Consider the following 22648-nt stretch of genomic DNA (forward strand, 5'->3'; position numbering starts at 1 on the left):
ACGGGCTGTAACTACAGTTTAAGCTATCTCGTTTGTATAATTCGCAGGTACATTTGTATAATTCAGTTATTTTTGTATAAACTCGAAATAACAAATTTATACAAATACAAACATCATAAGTGTAAACAGTTATACAAATTTCGAATACAAATTATATTATACAAATTTTGAATTATACAAACGTATGAATTATACAAAACCAAAATGCTGAGCCGCATAATTATAGCTAAAAGTAGGTCGCGAATTGTAACTAAGACAAACTATAGCTATGTTAAGTAATTAACTAATATATATTTGCTTATACGCGTAATTTGGGGAATGTTCTGTTTAGGCATTCAAGCGACCTTGGGTTCTTTGTTTTTAGGGCCCTAATGTATATGGGCCGACGATGCCTTTTCTAGCTTGATCCGTCTAACCTAATGCAAAAGAAAAAAACAACACGCCCAGTGGGACTCGAACCCACAATCGCTTGATTAGAAGTCAAGCGCCTTATCCATTAGGCCATGGGCGCTATTAATATTTATCCTCTATTCGTTAAAATATAATTGTACGGAAATACATCATGTTTGGGAGGCTATATAATCCTATTCTGTTATATGCTTGCAACCAAATGTTTCATATAGACCGTAAATAACATTACAATGTAAAGCTTTTCTATAATTTCTTCATAATACTGCGGTTTAAGTTTATCCAATTATTCTGGTTTATTATATTGCTAATACTATAATTTGTTATTAGTCGTGCTATACATAATAAACTCCTCAGCGGGCACCAGTTGCTACTGCCTCTTCGGCATTATTTGAAACATAGTCCAAGACACATTTCTTTTTTCGACAGTCAAATCGTTTAATTTTGACAGAGAATTTGCATATATAATCTTCTGTTTTCTTAAAATGAAATTTATATATTTGTAAATTACATAAAAAATAGTATAAGTCACAATAATTGACAATCAAAAATATTTAAAAGATATATGAAAAATCTACAGTACTAGTTTGAATCTTGAAATCTGAAATGTGTCACATAAATTGGGACAAAGGGAATACCTTCTTTTTTAGTTTCTAATCCTCTCCCTCGCATAATTAGCTATTGTCTCTTTAAATGTTTTTATGTTGTTCTTTAGCTTATTTATTGCTTGAATAGAGCTAGACCCCAGGAGTTGGTGTGCTATGCAAGGTATTAGCTATTTCAAATTCTACTCCCAGCATAAGATAATACATAAAAAAATTTATATGAATAACTTACTTCATAATTAGCTACCGAACTTTGTATAACTGATGTAGAAATAAATATATGAATAAGTTGTTTCTTTACTAGCTACCAAACTACCATTATGAGTATTCAGATGTGTATCTCAATTTATCAATATAGTTGCTAAATTGGTACAATACCTCAACTGTGACCTTTTTTGGGTATGTACTCATAGAATTTGGTTCCTCACTGCTACCTCTTCTATAACCATATACAAAAACAGTTTTACAAAAGAGTTTTCACAGAGATGGTGTTACTGTTTTGAATATTTAGCAACACCGTGGACAAAACTGAATTTAATCAGTCTTCTATGACATCCTTTGATCACCAAGAATGAAATATACTCCAAACTATGACGAGAATCATATACTGATCCAACCTCGTTGCATTTTCAAGAAAGGTATCGCCAACTATTCGACACCACAGTAAAAGCAACTGCTGAATGAAGTGATCTTGAAGTACTTCTGAAAAGGGAAGAGTGTTTTTGAAGTTGTTGGATGACCTTCTGAGAGTGAACCTCTCAGCTTTTGAGCCTTCAACTGAGAAAGTTTAAGCTTGTTCAGAATCTTATCCATAGATGCTGACCTCTTCTTTGATAGTTTCACCTGATATCCAAAAAAGACAAGTTTGAATCAGTTTTGTACTATTTCAAAACAATTACTCCCTTTGTTTCAATAATATGTTTGTCTGATTTTGATTTGACACGGATGTTCGAAAGCAAAAAACACTTTTGAATCTTGAGGTGATATGCGGAATGTACCAAAATGTACTTGCAATCTTGTGTCCTAAACATGTCACGTGAAAAGTTGAAATTAAAGAGTTGCTAAAAAAGAAAGAAAAATTCTTTTAGAAACGGACTAAAAAGGAAAGTAAGACAAACAAATTAAAACGGAGGAGTAGAAAGTAATCTGTGGAAAATTTATGCGACCTCGAGCTTCTGGATTGCTGCTTCAGCTTTAGCCTTCTGCAAGTTCTCCCAAGCATTAATCCTGGCTTCCTCTCTTTGCAGCCTACAATAAAACGGAAGGAAAAATCAGTGCTTTGCTTCTGGAGGCAGATCCATGATTTAAATTTTACTTGTTTCAATGTTTGGATTCTTTGAAATATGGGTCTATGCGGGAATCCAGAGAATTCCCATCTCTACTGGTGAAGTCAAGGTTAAGTAGGCCAGCTCTCTAAGTCGTTCAATCGATAAACTTGCAGAACAGAAAAGGTTAACATTAAGGATGTGTTGGTTGTCTTTACTGAAGGACAGCATAGGTACTTTTTACACTATTATAAGTATCAAAAGCATGAAATGAAGACGTACTTTGGCATGCTCCTTTCTGCATCTGCAACATCCCAGGGTACATTTGAGTCACTTGCATTTTGTAAGTCTTTCCTTGTTTTCCTTACCCCTTTTCTCTGTAATTCTCCGGATATGGGAGGTCCTCTGTCTACCTGTACATCTCTAATCTCAACTTTAGCTGAATGCTTATCATTCGGCTCCTCTATAGAACGGATTGAAGGGGACCTTCCTTTGGGAGAGGAATGTGTACTGTTGTCGGGGCTCATCTGAGTTGCCATATCTCTACATGAAACTACAGGGGAAATAGAATCTGGTTCTTTGCCGCCATCAGCCTTATCATCTGTTCATTGCGTGCAAGAGATTAATGCAATAATATACTTTGCCATGAAAACATTTTTCTTCTTATACTTTGGTCTAGGTGATTGCACAACACATTTTGAAAAGAATAATGAAAGCTTACTCGTCAAAAGAAGAATGCTTAAAATGTCTAATTCAAGAAATCAGGAGGGTTGTGTGTGCGATGTTAAGAAGAATGATTAACTACTGTAAGGTCATATTTCGATAAAAGGCTGACAACTACGATAGCCATATTATTGTGTCTAAATGTCTTGGAAGATAAGAGTTCGACATGGCCTGTAGGTTGACTGCTCACATAAGTGGTTTAGCAATATTAATCTGTGATTTCATACAATTTTTAACACACGTCTTACAAATTCTCATGCTTATACTTTTCTTTCAAATGAGACCTTATCTCTTGCACATGAGTTCCTTCTTTGAGCAACCTGGTGCATATCAGTTACATTTTTATATCAAAGCAAGGGAGGTTTCAGGATCCACAGGTCACTGATTAGTTAGTCCAGAGATGACTAATTCCTCCGGTCAAGATTTGATCTAAAGACCAGATGCAAGGTTCACTAACAACCTTCAAATGATTAGTATTTAAATAAGGTAGCTACCATAGGACTGTTGAGGTTTCTATGCTAATAATACTAAAAGAAGACATTGATTATTGATAGTGCAAGTTGATAAGCAATTGAAGATCAAAGAGTGTAAATGGTAAAATTATGAGAAAACAACCAATGATTAACATATAATTGACGATGAATCCAATTGCATAGGTTTAGTATGCAATAACTAGTCTGCCAAACCGGAAGAAACCAAAACAGAATTTCTTCAAAGAGGAAGAAAATTATACCTTGGGAGCTTGGTAATGAAGATTCAGCGAAAAAATCTGACAGACCAGGAGCAGTGCTTGCTCGAACCATGTTATTCTCAGCATACAAAGCACTAGAGGTTGAGCCGGAACCAACACCATAATGAATGGATAATCCATCAGGCACCAGTACACCTGTTGTAAACGGCGAATTTGCTACAAAAGTACTTCTATTTCCACCTTCATGGACTAGTACAGAGGGTGAATAGTTTGGCATGAACATAAGACCAGGATTCTCAAGTGGTCCACTTTTTGACTTAGGCTGTTTTTGCAATTGCACATTTGAAGAAGCCTTGGGAGTGGCATAACCTGATACTGGACTTGTAATCCACCTTTCCGCATCGTCCCATTTAGAAGGCAATGCCCTTCCACTATTAAACGGCATCAATGCAGTAGCAGTAATGTGTCTCCTACTACTATTAGTTGGCAAGGGAACTCGCTCGGAACTCCATCCTTTCTGAAATCCTTCAAAATGATCATCTCCATATTCTGGTGTCGACGGGCTAGTATATGTACCTGAATTCCTCAATGAAGTATTGTGTTTCCTCATGATGTTTAATTATGGCCACATTAGAGCTCCCCTGCCAAATGGATGAGATAATTTCAAATATGAGAAACTAAACATCACCTAAAACTATTTTGAAAAAGTTCTAGACTCCCATAAAATATTCAGATAATAAACTACTAAACCTAACTAGTTTGAAAAAATTCAAATGTTGTAGCTTCCCAACATTAAGGCATAGCCATAGTGTTACACCTATATACCCACAATTTAATACTACTATATTTTTTAACCTACTATTAGACCATAGGCATAGCCCTTTTTTAATAATTGCAAAAACTAAAGCAATGATATGAAAATGAAGATATTAATTAAGCCAAACTCATGTAATCTTGAAGTTGTGGTCATTTTTTCTGTAGTCCATGTTCAGGACCACTCAAAGGGTAATGAAGACCAATAATTGCTAATAGTACCGGATCAAAATTTATCATTGCATTCCCCTGAAATACACAAAACTTTATTCAAATTCATCCCCACTTAAACCCAACCCCCTCATCCGAAAGCAGCAACAACAACAACATAACCAGTGTAATCTTTCAAATCGAAGTTTGTTTCTAATATACCCTCGGCTCAAAAGCACAAGTGCAAGGAATATATTGGTGAACTAATCAAATTAAAATCGAGAGGAAAAATAAAGGGGGCCAAAGCAGTAAAAGGACAAAAAGCGTAATACTTTTAGCAAAAGCGAAACTCACCCTTGGGACTTTGGTCAATGGAGAGAGTTGATCTATTGTTTATGCCAACTTCTAGTCTCTGAATTGGAAAAAAGCAAATTAGGAAATGAAGTTGTAACTAATGAATACAAAACTAATTGTTGAATTTCCCAGAAAGGGAAAGAAGAAGAAAATAAATAAAAGAAAGATTCTGCAGGTGTGAAAGAAATCAAGAAATGTAAATGTAAGGGGCAGGCGGGTTCAATGATGATAGCCGACGTTTTGACTAGAAAATGTCACTGTATTTCTCCTTGACAGTGAAGAAGAGTAACTGTTCAGACATTTTTGTGAGTCAGTTTAGAAACGTAAGAAAGTTACTGCTAAGCTTTTAATTGGATTTTGTTTTTGACCTGTCAGATTACTGCTCCTTTTGTCCTAAGGTCTCATTTCACACTTACTACCACAACAACATAGCCGTGAATCGTAATATCTCGGATCTAGAAAATACAGTATACACAAATCATATCATTATTTTGTAAAGATATTTTGATAAATTCTTGATTTAAGTACATTAAATTTATTTTACACTTATTGAGGAAAATAAAAAATATAATCTATTAAATATTTTTTGATAATTAAAAAAATTATATTAATTCAAACGATATTTATTTTGAAACGGAGGGAATAAAAAAGAAAGAGACAAGAAGGGGGTGAAGTTTGTCCAAAACGAATGGGCAAACCCATGTGATTTATGCGACCTCAAACTACGGCGTACACTTCTTTTTTGGACCATTGCTCCTAAGTCCATGTATTTTTTTTCCCTCCTTAGCTACCCCTTGCCCCTTCTCTTTTTTTTTAATTAGTAATATAGATTGTATCATAAATACTTATTTTACATTTATATTTTATATTAGCTAAATAATTTAATTTTTAAGAACTAAAAATTAGTATAATATATGCTTATCCTAAATTGGTCATTCAGAATAACAATTAAATTTGTATTAGGAAATGACTCATGAATTTATTATATATAAATATTATTTTCTTCATTTCAAAATAAGTGAATTATTAAAATATTGCACACTTTTTAAGAAAAGAATATTAAGACATTACTCTTCTTTTAGATGTAATTACTATTTTTATCTTTTTTAAGTATTGTCAAATTTTTCTTTAGAATGAATAAACATTAATTATAATAACTACTCTCAATACTTCAAAGCAAGTCTTGAATTCATAACATAGAAAATCCAAATGAAGGGAACGTAGTACAAAATTCTAAAAATAATCTTGAAGATTGAACAATTAAGTTAATTTAAACTATGAAAAATATCTTAAAAATTTACTTAATTTGAAACGGAGAAAGTATATTCTTGTTGAGTTGTTGTTGTATAGCCTACTAAAGAGAATGATAAAATTTATATATAAGGACGATAATTTAAAGTACAAAGGAAAAAAGTAATTCGTATTGAGTATTTTATGGCATAATTGTCGGATAACGTTGTCGAAAAAGTAAGAATTTGCGAGTTTGAGAGTATGAGTTATTACAACTATGAGAATAATACATCCATTATGATGAAAATTATGCTTTACAAGTGAGGGGAAGATGTAAATTTATAGTATAAACCTTAAATAACATTTTCCGTCTTCATAGTCTTTCATAATCTCCACATGATATGTTTAAAATTATAATATGAAAAGACAATTTGATACATTCTACATATATTTAAAATAAGATCACAAGACTAATAAAACTATTTAGTTAAATTTCGTATCAAATCAAAATCAGTCAAACAAATTAAAATGGAGGGAATTTCGAATAGGGTTATTCACAATTATTCTCTATGTACAACAATAGTTGTCCACTATTGACTTGGCTGCACACCTTAAGCAATAAGGGCAATATACATTACCCTTCGAATATATCAAATTAATGTTAGGGTTTTGCCCTGATTTTCTTACCTTATTTGAAGTTTATTTTTTTCCTTAAAGAAAAGTCAAAGTATTACCATAAATGCTTGAACTTTTTCTGAAAGGAAAATATAATTTTCTTATATTTGGTTTATTCTTTCCTTAGAGGAATAGTTTGGAAATCTATAAATTGAAGATCTCTATTCTCATAGCATAACATAATAGTATCCACAATGTAGACATTTAAAGAGTTTTGTTTATGGGGAGATTTTCTCTCTACAATTTTTATGCTTTTTATTAGTTTTTAATTATGTAGGTCAATTGGTCATATCATATAATAATATTATGTCTTTTTAGTATAGTTTTATGTGTCGTCTAATTTATCCTCATATGATTTGCAATTGTAAGCTTCCGCATGACGCCCTAATCACCCTTTCGAACCCAATAATTAATGCTTTGAGAAATGTATTGCATATTGAATAGTATTTAATTAATAGCAAGGATAAAATAATCATAAAATATCTTTTATTTTCTAAATTGGACTAGTAATGTTGAACAACTATTTTTTATATAGTGAACAAATAAAAATGGATGAATGACATATCTTTTAAATAGCCAATTCATGAAGTAAACATCTTTTAATTTATAGATCAATACATATACGGTCAAACCTTTTTATAGTAAACATGTAGCTTTCTTTATGTTAACACTGATTCATGCATTAATCTCTTGATCAATGTAAGCTTCAAGGATGAAAATAGTATGAGGGTAAAAAAGCAAATATTGGTAGTGTTTCTTCGTAAAGTTATAAGCATAACTTATGGTGATGTGCATCATTTGAATATAATTTTTACTTATTTTTAATTTTTTTACATGACATTAATAATGATTGTTATAAATATTTTAATATTTTATTTTACATTCGATATATTTCTTATAAAATATTGTGTAATGACTGTTCTAGAAGGGTAATTTTATAAGAGTCTAATATTATAATGAATGTCATTGTTGTTAGCTGCAATTAATTAACGATAATGACTTAATTGACGCTAAAAACATATTTTTAACAACATTTAGCACTCTTTATAAATATTGATAAAACCAAAACGATACTGAATTCAATGACAATTAACTAATGCCGGTAAAAGTCTTATCATTCTTTGTTAATTTGTATATTTATTGCCGCTAAAAGATATTTTTATTGTAGCGGTAGAATGTTGTTATAAAAAAAACTAAAATATAATATGAAAAATCAGATCACTATAGTGAAATGTCGTTATAACAAATGTACATTAAACCAAAAAATTGATTGTAAATAAAATCGTGAATGAAATAGCAAACATTTAATTTGTCTAGAAGAAAAAAGAAAATGAAAAAAAAAGGTTCCTTAATAGCCCACTAAATAGTACTACTCTCTCTGTCCCTAATTACTTGTTCACTTCGCTTTTTTTAGTTGTCCTAATTACTTGTCCATTTTGATAAATCAAGAAATGACAATTTTTTAACCTATTATACCCTCAATTAATTACTTTGAAAAAGATAGAACTTCTTGAAAATCTAAGTTTTTAATTTATCCACTTCATAATTAATAGACATAAAATGGACAATTCATTATGTCAATAATTATTTTCTTAAAAGACGTGTCAATTAAAAAATGGACAAGTAATTAGGGATAGTGAGTACTTGAACATTTTTTTTTATCTTTTTAAGTTTTTCCAAATAGGCACTTTCATTCTTTGTCAAAATTTATTAAATATTTGATGGAATCTAGACGTTCTTAATTTTTTTATAAATATAAATGATAAAAGAAAAAAAAATGCTTTGGACAATATTTCATAAAGTATTTAAACCCTACCTTCAAACATTAATAACCAATTTTTTCCCCAGAAAATATAATTTTGATATTAGATTAAAGTTGGAGATAATGTTTCGCTCCTGATTTGGTGGCCTCAAAAAAGAATTAGACTTATTAGTTATAATGTATATTTAGGTCAACAGCTGGAATAGCTCAGTTGGTTAGAGCGTGTGGCTGTTAACCACAAGGTCGGAGGTTCAAGCCCTCCTTCTAGCGTGCTATTTTTACCCTTTTTGTTTCGACCAATTTCTTTTTTTAAAAAAAAAAACTATTTTATCTTTAATATTTATTTTAATTTTAATTCTCAAAGCACTCTTTCCAAAAACAAAATAAAAAATTATATCCATCGTTCCTCCTTTATTTCAAAATAATATTTTTGGATAATTTTTTTTTTAATAGATATTGTTAGTCATTTTAACAAAAGAACAATTTATCAACACTTTTGATTAAATACATTTTCTACTTATTTTTCGTTTTAGCTTTTTATCTAAACACATAACTGTTTATTTATAAAATTAATTTTAGCACTTAAAAATGATTTCCAACACTTAAAATGTAGCAACCATATATAAGATTGTAGGTTTCATAACATACATGTGGCTAACGTGAAAGTGAGACTTGATACACACGACATCCAAAAGGAAGAAAGTTTCAAGTAACTTGGATCTATGAGAGATTGAAGGGGATGTCGCCTATCTCAATGGCGTAACCACATGTGGTGGTCAGGATGTCCAATTGGACACCCTTTATTGGAAAAAAATAATGTATATACAGGTAAAATGATACACGAAATGATTAAGTAACATATTTTAGACACCCTTAACATAACAAGCTATTATAGCCCAGTGGTTTCACCTCCTTAGAATGAGGAAGTGCCCATGTGTTTGAATCTCACTAGTTCTACTTTTTGAAAATAGTTTTTGTTGTGCTATTTCTGGACACCCTTTGTGAAATTTTTGGCTCCGCCACTGACCTTTCTTACCGGTGCAATTAGGTTGGTGAAATAGAAGCTCACATCCGGAGTCTTATGTGATAGAAAGGTGCCACCAGAAATTAAAGGAAAGTTCTATAGAGTGATGGTTAGACCAATTCGTTGTAATTATATGAGGCGGAGTATTGGCTAATCAAAAACTCTCACTTTCAAAAGATGAAAGTTGCAGAAATGAGGATGTCGCGGTGAATGTGTGAGCATATTAGCTAGGAAAGACAATATTTGAAATCTGAGAACATCTGAGATAATGTGGGAGTAACTTTAGTGGAGCACAAGATATGGAAACGAGGTTAAGATACTTCGGATATGTAAAGAGGACATGTATGGATACCGCAATACATGGATGGTTTTAGGAGAGGTAGAAGTAAATCGAAAAAGTATTTAGGGAAGTTGATTAGACAGGACATGACATAGCTCCAACTTTAAGGGGGGACATGTCCTTATATCAATTACGCCTTAATTCAGAAATGCATCTTTTGCCTGTGAAATACTTTATGGCCGGCTGATAAAAAGGATAATTTGGAAATTGGAAGTTTAGTGGATATTGGCATCAAGGAAAGGAGTGGTGTTATCTTTTTATTCTTTAAATGCCCTTAGATTCGTCTTAATTAGAAGTAGTAAAATTGAAGTTTGCTAGTAGTAGAATTTATGCCCAAGCTATATAGTACACTAGTACTATATATTCACTTTTAGTAGTTGTCTTATATTTTTCAGATTACTAATCTCACTTTTTATGAACAGTTACGTGTTGTTTCTTAATGAAAAGAGGATTTTGGTCATATTGTATGGTGAATTGGGAATAAATTAAAGAACATCAAAAGCTTTCTGGCCCATAGATATATCTGAGTGCGCTCTTGTATTGCACAAAGAAAGTTAATGTATCTAATTTTTAGAGCTATATATATTCACAGTTAGTCTTACAAATTTTAACATCAACATTAATTCACCATATAACATGTCGAATAGTTTTCTCTATTTTCGTTACGAAAGTTTTAGAAAGTCGATGTCGAAATCTAAGCGATCACTTCACCTCTCAAAGGTAAAGCAAACGCCAAGCACAACGTCTTTGGTTCATTTCAGTCCAAAATTGGAGGAAATGAAAAGAGTGTTTGACAAATTTGACACAAACAAAGATGGAAAAATTTCTAAAGAGGAATATAAATCAGCGATGAAGATGATGAGCAGCGGTGGGGGGAATACGAAATCTTATGAAGTTGATGATGCATTTCAGGCTGCAGATACTAATGGGGATGGATTCATTAACTTTGAGGAGTTCATGAGAGTGCAGAGTCTCGAAGGTGGTGTGAATTCGACTGATATTAAAAGCGCTTTCAAGGCGTTTGATTTGGATGGTGATGGGAAAATTAGTGCAGAGGAATTGTTGCAAGTTCAGCGAATGTTGGGAGAAAAATGTAGCTTAGAGAGTTGCAAGAAAATGGTCAGAAGTGTTGATGCTAATGGGGATGGACTTATAGACATGGATGAATTTGTGACGATGATGACGCGTACCATGAAGCTTGTATGAGAGTTGTCCAAGTACACGAAAACAATGTCATACAATAGCTGCAGATATATATAGTCTCGATCCGTTTTCTTACTGCAATAAAGTATCCTATTTTCTATATTTGAGTTTGTTATGCTGATTAAATTTCAAAAAAAAAAAAACACTTCGTGTTACAATTGTAGCACTAGATATAATAACTTATGTAATATTTCGATTTTGTTCTGAGACAGAAACGCGATAAACTCATTTTCCAGTACATTAGGCTTGTGAGCAACCAAAAACACAGTGATTCTGGTTGAGGGTGTACCAAATTAAAGTATTACATAGATTATGAATTATTAGGACTCATAGTCCATGTACTTGTAGGTCTTAATTTGTGTTGTACTAGGTTACCTTACCTATTCCCCTTAATTACCAATATCCCCTTTGTATTCATTATATATATGAAACAGATATGCAACCATGAGCCACTGTACATGAGTGTCATGCCAGTGAGAAGAGCCATGATCTAACCTTTAGGGTTGAGTTTGGTTGAAGTTCATTTCTTCACATGACCAATCTGTGTATTACCCAATGACGGACCCCCATGTATTATGCTGCTACACTCCAAATGTCCACTCTTGGTGTGCATTGGATGCTAGAGTCCCATCCTCGTTAGTCGAGGAAATGAATTGATCAACAATCTTTCCAGCTTGATTCTAAGATGCTGCACTAATTGTGGTAAAATGGGATTCTATTCAAGAATCTTTGTGTCATTTTCATTTTTATTTTACTTCTTACTATTGGAAATGGAATAAAATTGCTTCATTTCAAATCCACAAATGAAAAAAACAATTCATATTATATTATTAGTGTGAATTAATGAATCAATTCGTTTTGAACAAAAGTCCAAAAGTAAAAGATGCCCATCAAATTTTATAATGCTAGAAAGATTCTCTAGCACTTGTAAAGGTAGTGCAAATTTAACTGCCTAACATACACATTCTCTACAAGTTCAATTTTCTCTTTGTTAACTAACTAAACAAATGGCTATAATGAGTTGTTTCGAGGTTCCAGTGCAGCAACCCGATAGGGATATGTCAGTACAAGAATTCAAGGTGTGGATTAAGCAATTCGACATGGATCATGACAAGCGTATTAGCCCTGAAGAATTAACAGAAGCACTTGAGAGTCTACACATGTGGTTCAGCTCATGGAAGGCTCGTCGAGTCATGAAGGATGCTGATTCTGATCATACAGGATTCATTGATAACAAGAAAGAAGTAGAGAAACTGGTCAAGTATGCCCAACAACGCTTGCACATGAAAATCCATCAAAGTTAAAGTGCGTACGGGTGACTTTGCGTTTCTCTTTCTTTTTTTTTTGGCTCCTTTGCTCATTTGAACCCACAATCTTAAGATTGAGGGGACTTTGGTTGTCATGGTGTTGCCTTTTTCTTTATGTATGGAAATCCACTTATTAATTAATCAAACCTCTTGAGTCTTGGCCGTGTAGACTTATCAAAGGTAAAAAATTTCCTAACCAAGAACTCCTTTATTTTCGTTATTTACATCAATAAAGTGTGGCTAATTATAATTCATTAACTGATAATTATTGCAATTACCAATTAACTATGAGAGCTTGGACGGTTGATATTGTCGCATTAATAATAGTAAGTGTAATAGTATAATGATTTTACTATTACAGTATTACTTTAGTAAAAGTAATTGTAAGGGTATAATAGATGTCACGCTTAAAAATAGTACTAATATAAGTAGATGAATTTAAACTTTAAAATCACCACTACACACACCCAAACTCACTTATAAATTAAGGACGAATCGTATGGGTTTATATACAAATCCTAGTAATTTGTTAGTACTCATGATAAAATAAGTCGCTCATCAATTTGAATTCCATCAAAATTTATGATCGAAATAACCAAGTGTCGTATAGAAATCCTTACGATTTTTATAGCAAAACAAGTTTTGGCCACCAATTTGAAATCCTCTCTTAAGGATTTCGCTACTTAATGTTGGTCGCTAATGTATTTTTCACAAACTTTTCTTAATGATTACAAAACTTAAATAGTGACATCGAAAGTGCCTATTTCTGTAAATCTTTCAAAGTGGGCCTAGATATTGGGGTTGCACATCTCCTCTAAATGAAACGAAATGATCAGCCCGAGTGATTTTTGCTTCATCCGTTCATATTTGACTTGACATATACTTTTAAAAAAGGGAAAATCGTACATAATGATAAATTATTAATTCAAATTAAATGGTATAACCACACTTTGATTTAATTGTGCCCTGTAGCAAACTGTTTGTCAATCGTCTCTCTCCCTCAAACTCTCGCTCGCCACTCTCCCTCTGTCGCTCACCTCTCTCACTTTATACAAACATAAATGTATAAATTGTGTTTCTGTTTGTATAAAGCAAGATAAAATTGTATGTACACATGCAAATACATATATCTTCGTCCTAGACACTTATAATTATACAATACAAATATTCCCCTATCCAGTTCTCTTTTGCCTTTATCTCTTTCTCGCTTTATAGAAACACAGATTATACAAAATACAATGTATAATTTATGTTTTTATAAAGCGAGAGAGAGAACGATATTTGCTATACAAACGTTTTATTTCGATTCAATTGTATACAAATTCAAATTTTATATAGATATAAAAACACATAAAATTAAATTGAGATACTCTCAACAATTTATACAAACGAGAAGCTGACGACAATTTATACAAATGGCCTGCCATCGAAATTATACAAATCTGAAGAGGAGCTAGCGACTTATACAATTGCTTCTTCTGTATATATGTATAGCGAAATAGCCTAGTCATAGCATGTTTGCTATGGAACGCAATTATGCAAACTTTGCTATAGCATACAAATATGAATTTTGTGTTTGCTATATGTGAAAGTTGTTAATTGTATTTTATGATATTATTTAGGGAAAATTATATATAATAGCAAAATATTAATTCAAATTAAATATACTTTGATTTAATTGTACCCTATAGCAAACTATTGCTATTTTTGCCACTCTCCCTGGTGGAATCTCGCTCGCCACTCTCGTTTGGTGGCAGTCTCGCCGCCTCTCTCGCTTTTATACAAACATAAATGTATAAAATGCGTTTGTGTTTGTATAAAGCGAGAGAAAATTGTATATATACATATATTTTCGTTCCCCTCTCTCCCCTCTCCCAGATCTCGCTCGCCACCCTCGCCTCTCTCGCTTATACAAACAGAAACGAAATGTATAAATAGTGCTTCTGTTTGTATAAAGCGAGAGAAAATTGTATATACGCATACAAATACATATATCTTCGTCTTATACACTTGTAATTATACAACATAAATATTTCTCTGCCCAGTTTTCTTTTGTCTCTCTCTTTCTCGTTTATACATACACAAATTATACAATTGATCTTTTGTATACAACTGCTTTCTTTTGTATATGTATAGCGAATTATACAACTGCTTTCTTTGTATATGTATAGCGAATTATACAACGGTTTTTTTTGTAAATGTATAGCGAATTATACATATATATGTTTGTTATGGAGCGCAATTATGCAAACTTTGCTATAGCATAAAAATATGAATTTTGTGTTTGTTATATGTGAAATTTGCTCTATTATTTATAGTTATTATAAGTGCCCGAGCAAATTCTGCTTCATCCGTCCAACCACTATTGTATATTCTTACTATTGATTTTGTAGAGCCCTCGTTCACATACATCATTTACAAGGTTTTCTCCATTTACAAAAATAAAATATCTTATAAATTCTATCGAAAGAACAAAATTTAAGGGTTGGCCGCAGGCTAATTTGGGTTAATATTGTATTGGCCCTTCAATATGAAAGGCCGGATCGTTAAGCTCTCCAACCCGATGAGATTGGGTTGGGCTATGTCGGTCTATTTTGACGCTCCTAGTAAACATTAAGTGGAAGTAAAATTTTGAAAAAACTATCTAATTACATAAATATTGCTATCATATTTACTTATTCTTCATATAGTTTGAAATAATAACATATTATCTTACTAATTAATAATTTAATATCAGATTTTAAGTTAGACACACATGTATTTTTGCTACCTGATACACTAAAATAAGGAAAGAGGCAAGCTAGAGAAGGAGAAAGACGAGTGAGATCCTCATATGCATGTGAATCCCCCAGATACATGTTAATCACATTAGATACATGTATCTAGTAACTAAATATATGTATCTGGGATATCACATACAGGGAGAGAGGCGAGCGAGAGAGGAGAGTGACAAGCGAGATGGGAGAGAGGTGAGTGAGGGAGTCATATACATATGAATTCACTATATTATAGTGTATTTAAAACAAATTACACTTAATTTTGACCCATGTATCTGAGATACATTTGTCTAAACGTATTTGGACGCGTCAAATGCATAGTATCCGAAGTCCAAAATCTAGTAAGATTTATAATATGTAAACAACAAGAATCTAAATAGTTAGCTCCTAAACTAGTGAGATTTCTCTAAGTTACCAAAAAAAAATTCCACTAAGAAAATATAAAAGCTAGGATCAACAATTCAACCAAAAAAAAAAGTTCCCCAATCTACTCTTTTTCCTTTCGTAAAAGGGTCCAAATATGCCTTTAAAATTGAGCAAATATATCTTTATTAATTATTTAGTTCTTATATGTTCTTAGGTTCAATAATTGATCCAAATATATTCTTAATTTAACAAGAACCCTCAATTAATCTAATTATCTCATTAAAAATGGTCAAATATTCCCTTACTAAAGTATGCTAAATTGAGCAATATTTCTTTAGCTCCTCTCTACCTCGCACACATACCAAAATTTTTCCATCGAAACTTTATTGCAATAGAGAATGGAATAAATGGTGAATAGCTCGAGGAACTCTGAAGTTGCATGAGTTGTAAATCCATCGTGTACTTTTGTAGCTTTTTAGTGATCTATATAAATATATGGAGGCGTAGTCGTATTAGCTTTAGGTGTTAGTCAATCCACTTTACTTTTGACTCCTCATGTCTAAGTTCAAAAAGCTACATAGTATCTCTGCAAAAGCTGTTACTTAAATCTTATTAGTATTATAAACACCTTGTGGATTTCGAAGAATATGTTTGTCTACGTGTTTGGGCGCACTTTTTACTTGTTAGAATGTTGGGGGGTTTCGAAAAAAGGCAGAGGTAAAATTTGAACTATATGAATTTGAGATTCGAGTTTTTTAAAGTTGTGTTTTAAATTAAAGAGAGGAGTATTAGAAACACTCCTAAATTCTGCGTAAATTATTAGTTTCATTTTCGAATTATTGATAGTCTTAAAATATCTATGAACTTGACTAATTGAACTTAAATACAACCTAATCTTTCAACTTGAGTAAAATACACTTCTAAATTCTCCAAAGTTTAGGAGTGTTTTCAACATTTCTCTCGCCTTTTATTAAGAGCCTCATGTTCCTACAAAGAGTTTGAGATCCCACTTATCGAGGGTGTATTTAAGTTTAGTTAGTCAAGTAAAATAGTGTTTTGAAGTTGTCAATAGTTCATAGACGAAATTAATAATTTATGTCAAGTTCAACAATGTTTTCAATAATTGTCTATGATGAGTCCGAGATTTGGACTCATTTAGGGATTTGTTTATATAGATTTAGTGTCCTCAAATGCTTATTTTATGCCAATAACTGATGTTAGATCCTTGATTTCAGGAATATGAATTGAGGAACAAAGCAAGGACACCAATAGGCAAAAAAGAACAAAAAGATGGGCGAGCCAGAGGATCACCAAGAGCACTGGGCGTGTCGCTGAGTGGCTCATCTGACCACCTAAAGTTCCAGTGTGCCAATCCCTGAAGGAAAGAACCAAATCGGCGACGAAAAGGAGCAGTTGGTGAATCATTGAGTGGTTCCGCGAAGCCAAGATAGATCGCCCATAGTAACATACCTTGAGGATGCTGANATCTGACCACCTAAAGTTCCAGTGTGCCAATCCCTGAAGGAAAGAACCAAATCGGCGACGAAAAGGAGCAGTTGGTGAATCATTGAGTGGTTCCGCGAAGCCAAGATAGATCACCCATAGTAACATACCTTGAGGATGTTGAACGCCAAGGCGAAAGGGCGATGGAAGAGACCAAAGGACGGCTCGCCGAGTGGATTGGCGAGCCCGACTTACTTCGCCAAAAGGGCTTTTGTAGCTTTTTTTTGGCGACTATAAATACGTTTTTGAATATTTAGTTTAAGAATCTTTTTTGACATTTGAGATCACTTTTATTAAGTTCTATCATCTGGAGACAATTTTCTCTAGAGTTTTCTTTAGCTTTGAAGGATTAAAGAAATTCACTTTTGAAAAATTGAAAGTGGGTCTTTGAGATTCATCAAATTGGAGCATTGTAAAGACAAAATCACTCTTACCAGTTGATGGATAATCAATTTGGTAACTGTTTTACCTTTTTATAATGTCTAACTAAAATCCCAATTCTTTGTTGGGGAAAAACGGACAAGCACAAAAATATATATGGTAAAAGTAATGGAAATAAAATGGGAAAATAATGACACCAAGAATTTTACGTGGAAACCCTTCTAAATAAGGAAAAAACCACGGGCCAAGAGGAGCAACTGATATCACTATAGTAAGGAATTTTACACTGTGTAGTCACGAATACAATACTCAAAGTGACTACTACTCAAAAGGAATAACACTCTTTTGATTTCCACCTTACTAAAATATCGCTCACACTCTATTTTTCTTCACAGACTACTTTCTTATATAGTCTATGGAAACCTCACAGCTCTCTAAATATTTTACTCTCTCTGTGAATTGGTGTATTTCAAATGAGCTAACAAGTTCCTTTTATAGAAAAAATCAACAACATTTTTTCAACATCCACCGATATGTTTCTCAACATTTGCTGCCAACTATTGACAATTGCATGCAGCAATTGTTGAAAAACAATAATTGTCAAAGGTGCAGCAAATGTTGAAAACACTTATAATTGAATAATGGGGATAGACCCCACAAATCTCCCCCTCCAGTCCCATTCACTGGAAGGAGGTATCTTTATCTTCTTTAGAGAGAGCTCATACCCACAAGTTCTTTGCATAACTCAAACTTGTCTTTCGGTATCATCTTAGTCATCATATCTGTAGGATTTTCACTTGTGTGGATCTTTTTGACGTGAAATGATTCATTCTCCACTTCATCACGAATCCAATGATATCTGACGTCAATGTGTTTTGTTCTTGCATGGTACATGGAGTTCTTGCTCAAGTCTATTGCACTCTGACTGTCACAATAGACAACATACTCCATCTGTTGCAATTCAAGTTCTTGAAGAAATCGCTTTAGCCATATCATCTCCTTGCCGGCTTCAGTAGCCGCAATATACTCAGCTTCAGTTGTAGATAGTGCAACACACTTCTGCAACTTCGACTGCCATGATATAGCTCCCCCTGAAAAAGTAAACAAATATCCAGTAGTTGATTTTCTGTTATCAAGGTCACCTGCCATATCAGCATTTGTATAGCCCTTCAAGATTGGATCTAATGCTCCAAAACACAAGCCTTCATCCGAGCTTCCTCTAAGATACCTAAGTATCCACTTCACAGCTTCCCAGTGCTCTTTTCCTGGATTGTCGAGAAATCTGCTTACAACACCAACTGCGTGAGCAATATCAGGTCTAGTGCATACCATTGCATACATTAGACTTCCGACGACGGAGGAATATGGAACTTTGGCCATGTTCTCTTTTTCCTCCCTAGTTGTAGGACACATTTTCTTGCTCAACTTCATATGACCAACAAGAGGTGTACTAACAGACTTAGCATTCTTCATATTGAAGCGCTCTAGTACACGTTCAATGTACTTTTCCTGTGACAAAAAAATCTTCATTTCATCTCTGAGACGAGTAATTCTCATGTCCAAAATTTGCTTGGCATAACCCAAGTCTTTCATAGAAAAAGACTTACGCAACTATTTCTTCAACTCGTCAATCTTTAAAGTATTCTTGCCCACAATCAACATATCATCCACATACAACAAGAGGATGATAAAATCATTGTCTGAAAATTGTTGTACAAATACACAATGATCTGAAGAAGTCTTCTTATAGCCTTGCTCCCCCATAACAGATTCAAATTTCTTGTACCACTGTCTAGGAGCTTGCTTTAGGCCATAAAGACTCTTTTTGAGTTTGCACACAAAATTTTCTTTACCTTCTACTTTGAAGCCCTCAGGTTGTTCCATATAAATCTCTTCTTCTAGGTCACCGTGAAGGAAAACCGTCTTCACATCCATCTGCTCAATCTCTAAATTAAGACTAGTAGCCAAACCCAGAACTGTGCGAATCGAGGACATTTTGACAATAGGAGAAAATATTTCGTCAAAGTCAATACCCTTCCTTTGACCAAATCCCTTAACAACCAATCTAGCTTTGTACCTGGGCTTCAAGTTGTGTTCTTCAACTTTAACTTTGAACACTCACTTGTTCTTCAAAGCTCTCATGTCCTTGGGCAATTTTACCAACTCATAAGTGTGGTTCTCATGCAGAGATTTCATCTCATCTTGCATGGCTTCAATCCATTGATCCTTGTGCTCATCTTCCATGGCCTCCTCGTAACATTCAGGTTCTCCCCTGTCAGTGAGTAACACATACTCATTGGGTGAATAACGAGAGAAAGGAACCCGTTGTCTTGTGGACCTCCTAAATGGAATATTTGATTCGTCCACAACTTCATGAGCAGGAGGATCATCAATAACAATATCATTGTTATTATCAATATCAACATGTTGATTCGATACATGATTATGGGTGTAATCATGATCATCAAGCCCAATAACATCATGCATACTTGTGTGAGGAACTTCATCTAGATGAACTATGCCATCAAAACTTGAAGATTCTAGCTTCTCTGTTTTGTCAATATCTTCAATTGTTTGATTCTCCATGAAAATAATATCACGGCTTCTCACAAGTTTCTTCTCAATTGGATCATATAGCCTGTAACCAAATTCATCAAGGCCATATCCAACAAAGATGCACTGTCTTGTCTTGGCATCTAACTTTGACCTTTTATCTTTCAGCACATGTACAAAAGCTTTGCAACCAAATACTCTCAAATGGTCATAGGAAACATCATTTCCATACCAAACACTATTTGGTACATCACTTTGCAAAGCAACAGCAGGAGATAGATTAATAACATGTGCAACGGTCAATAAAGCCTCATCCCAAAATGAGCTGGGCAATTTTGCTTCAGAAAGCAAACATCTAACTCTTTCCATCAAGGTCCTGTTCATCCTCTCAGCCAAACCATTTAGCTGAGGAGTCTTAGAAGGAGTCTTCTGGTGTCTAATGCCTTGATGCTTGCAGAAACTGCTTAAAGACACCTAACACTTGGTCTTTAGTCTTCAAGACATAGACCCAAAGTTTTCTCGAGCAGTCGTCAATAAAAGTGACAAAGTAGAGTGCACCACTCAATGTCTTTGTCTTTATCGGACCGCATAAATCAGAGTGCACCAATTCAAGCAACTCTGTCTTTCTTGAAGGGGGGTAGGACTTAAAAGAAACTCTATTTTGTTTACCAGCCAAGCAGTGCTCACACTTTTCTAATTTAGCACTTTTGAAATTTGACAATAATTTTTTCTTGGCTAAAACATTAAGTCATTTCTCGCTGATGTGGCTAAGCCTTTTGTGCCATAACGTTGAAGAGCTATCACTTTCAACCACATTCACCATATCAACACAAGCAGAGGCCGCAGTCCAGTATAGACCACGACGTTTGTTACCACGAGCCACAACCAAGGAACCCTTAATGAGTTTCCATTTTCCATCACCGTTGATACTAACATATCCTTCATCATCCAAAACACCAACAGAAATCAAGTGTAGACGAACATCAGGAGCATGTTTCACATTGTTCAAAACTAGTTTAGTTCCAACACTAGTTTTCAAACAAATTGTACCAATACCAACCACCCTAGAAACAGTCTCATTACCCATACTCAAGGTTCCAAAATCACCAGGAGTATAAGAAGAGAAAAAATCCTTCCTTGATGTCATGTGAGATGCGGCACCAGTGTCCACAACCCAGCTTGACTCATCACAAGCAATATTTATCATATCTGCATCAAGGACAGTAACAAGATCTTCGGTGGTGACGGTGGCTAGGCAATTTTCATTGCCATCTTCTTTAGTTTCCTCTTTGTTTTTGTTCTCCCTCTTCAACTTCCTGCAGAACTTCTTTGTGTGCCCTTTTATGCCACAATGATAGCACTCAATATCCTTAAGTTTGTCTCTGGATTTGCTCCTATTTTGTTCTCTATTTTGAGAACCACGAGTTTTGTTTCTCCCCCTGGAGCCAGTTATCAGGACATCCGACGAAGAAGAACCTTGAGATTTTCTTCTCATCTCTTCGTTCAAGACACTACTCTTGGCAGAATCCATTGAGATCACACCATCCGGAGCAGAATTTGACAATGAAGTTCTAAATGTTTCCCAAGAGTCTGGTAGGGAACCAAGTAGAAGCAAGCCTTGAATTTCTTCATCAAATTTAATGCCCATAGCAGATAACTGGTTCATGATCCCCTGAAAATTATTCAGATGGTCTGTCATCGGAGAACCATCATGATATTTTAAACTCAACATCTGCTTTATTAAGAACATTTTATTGTTGCCAGTTTTTCGAGCATACAAACTTTCAAGATGCTCCCATAGGGTTCGAGCATGTGTCTCCCCAGAAATATGGTTCAACACATTATCGTCAACCCATTGCCTAATGAATCCACAAACCTGTCTATGCAACAAATTCCACTCTTCATCTGTTTTATTATCAGGCTTTACAGTGGCAAAGACTGGTTGATAAAAATTCTTGACATAAAGCAGATCTTCCATTTTCCCCTTCCAAATGGCATAATTAACACCATTTAAAGTAATCATTCTACTTGTGTTGGCTTCCATCGTTTATCCCCAAAAAAAATAGTTATTGCAAACCAAAGTAAATCTTTTCTGATGTGGAAGTTCAGACTGTGCTGCAACCACAGAGCATACTCAGATAAAACCTTGGCTCTGATACCAGTTTGTTGGAGAAAAACGGACAAGCACAAAAATATATATGGTAAAAGTAATGGAAATAAAATGGGAAAATAATGACACCAAGAATTTTACGTGAAAACCCTTCTAAATAAGGGAAAAACCACGGGCCAAGAGGAGCAACTGATATCACTATAGTAAGGAATTTTACACTGTGTAGTCACGAATACAATACTCAAAGTGACTACTACACACTCAAAAGGAATAACACTCTTTTGGATTTCACCTTACTAAAATATCGCTCACACTCTATTTTTCTTCATAGACTATTTTCTTATATAATCTATGGAAACCTCACAGCTCTCTAAATATTTTACTCTCTCTGTGAATTGGTGTATTTCA

General features: G+C 33.8%; 2 protein-coding genes and 2 non-coding genes across 4 annotated transcripts; 2 read left to right on the top strand and 2 right to left on the bottom strand.

Annotated features, from left to right (window-relative positions):
• Positions 1-438: 438 nt before the first annotated feature.
• TRNAR-UCU (transfer RNA arginine (anticodon UCU)) lies at positions 439-511 on the bottom strand. The gene has a single exon. It is a non-coding gene; the product is annotated as a tRNA-Arg (tRNA).
• A 1000-nt stretch (positions 512-1511) lies between these two features.
• Positions 1512-5299, bottom strand: LOC125848284 (uncharacterized). Its single transcript, XM_049528127.1, has 5 exons — positions 5010-5299; positions 3735-4333; positions 2561-2879; positions 2180-2261; positions 1512-1856 (listed from the first exon to the last, which is right to left on the bottom strand). The coding sequence occupies exons 2-5, from the start codon at positions 4300-4302 to the stop codon at positions 1662-1664; spliced, it is 1164 nt and encodes a 387-aa protein (XP_049384084.1). The 5' UTR covers positions 4303-4333; positions 5010-5299; the 3' UTR covers positions 1512-1661.
• A 3573-nt stretch (positions 5300-8872) lies between these two features.
• On the top strand, positions 8873-8946 carry TRNAN-GUU (transfer RNA asparagine (anticodon GUU)). The gene has a single exon. It is a non-coding gene; the product is annotated as a tRNA-Asn (tRNA).
• Positions 8947-10502: 1556 nt separating this feature from the next.
• LOC125848303 (calmodulin-like protein 30) lies at positions 10503-11343 on the top strand. Its single transcript, XM_049528158.1, has one exon. It carries the CDS (start codon positions 10677-10679, stop codon positions 11244-11246), a length of 570 nt encoding a protein of 189 aa, XP_049384115.1. The 5' UTR covers positions 10503-10676; the 3' UTR covers positions 11247-11343.
• Positions 11344-22648: the final 11305 nt, after the last annotated feature.

Source organism: Solanum stenotomum, chromosome 12 (assembly GCF_019186545.1).
Source record: "Solanum stenotomum isolate F172 chromosome 12, ASM1918654v1, whole genome shotgun sequence".
NCBI classification, from domain to species: domain Eukaryota; kingdom Viridiplantae; phylum Streptophyta; class Magnoliopsida; order Solanales; family Solanaceae; genus Solanum; species Solanum stenotomum.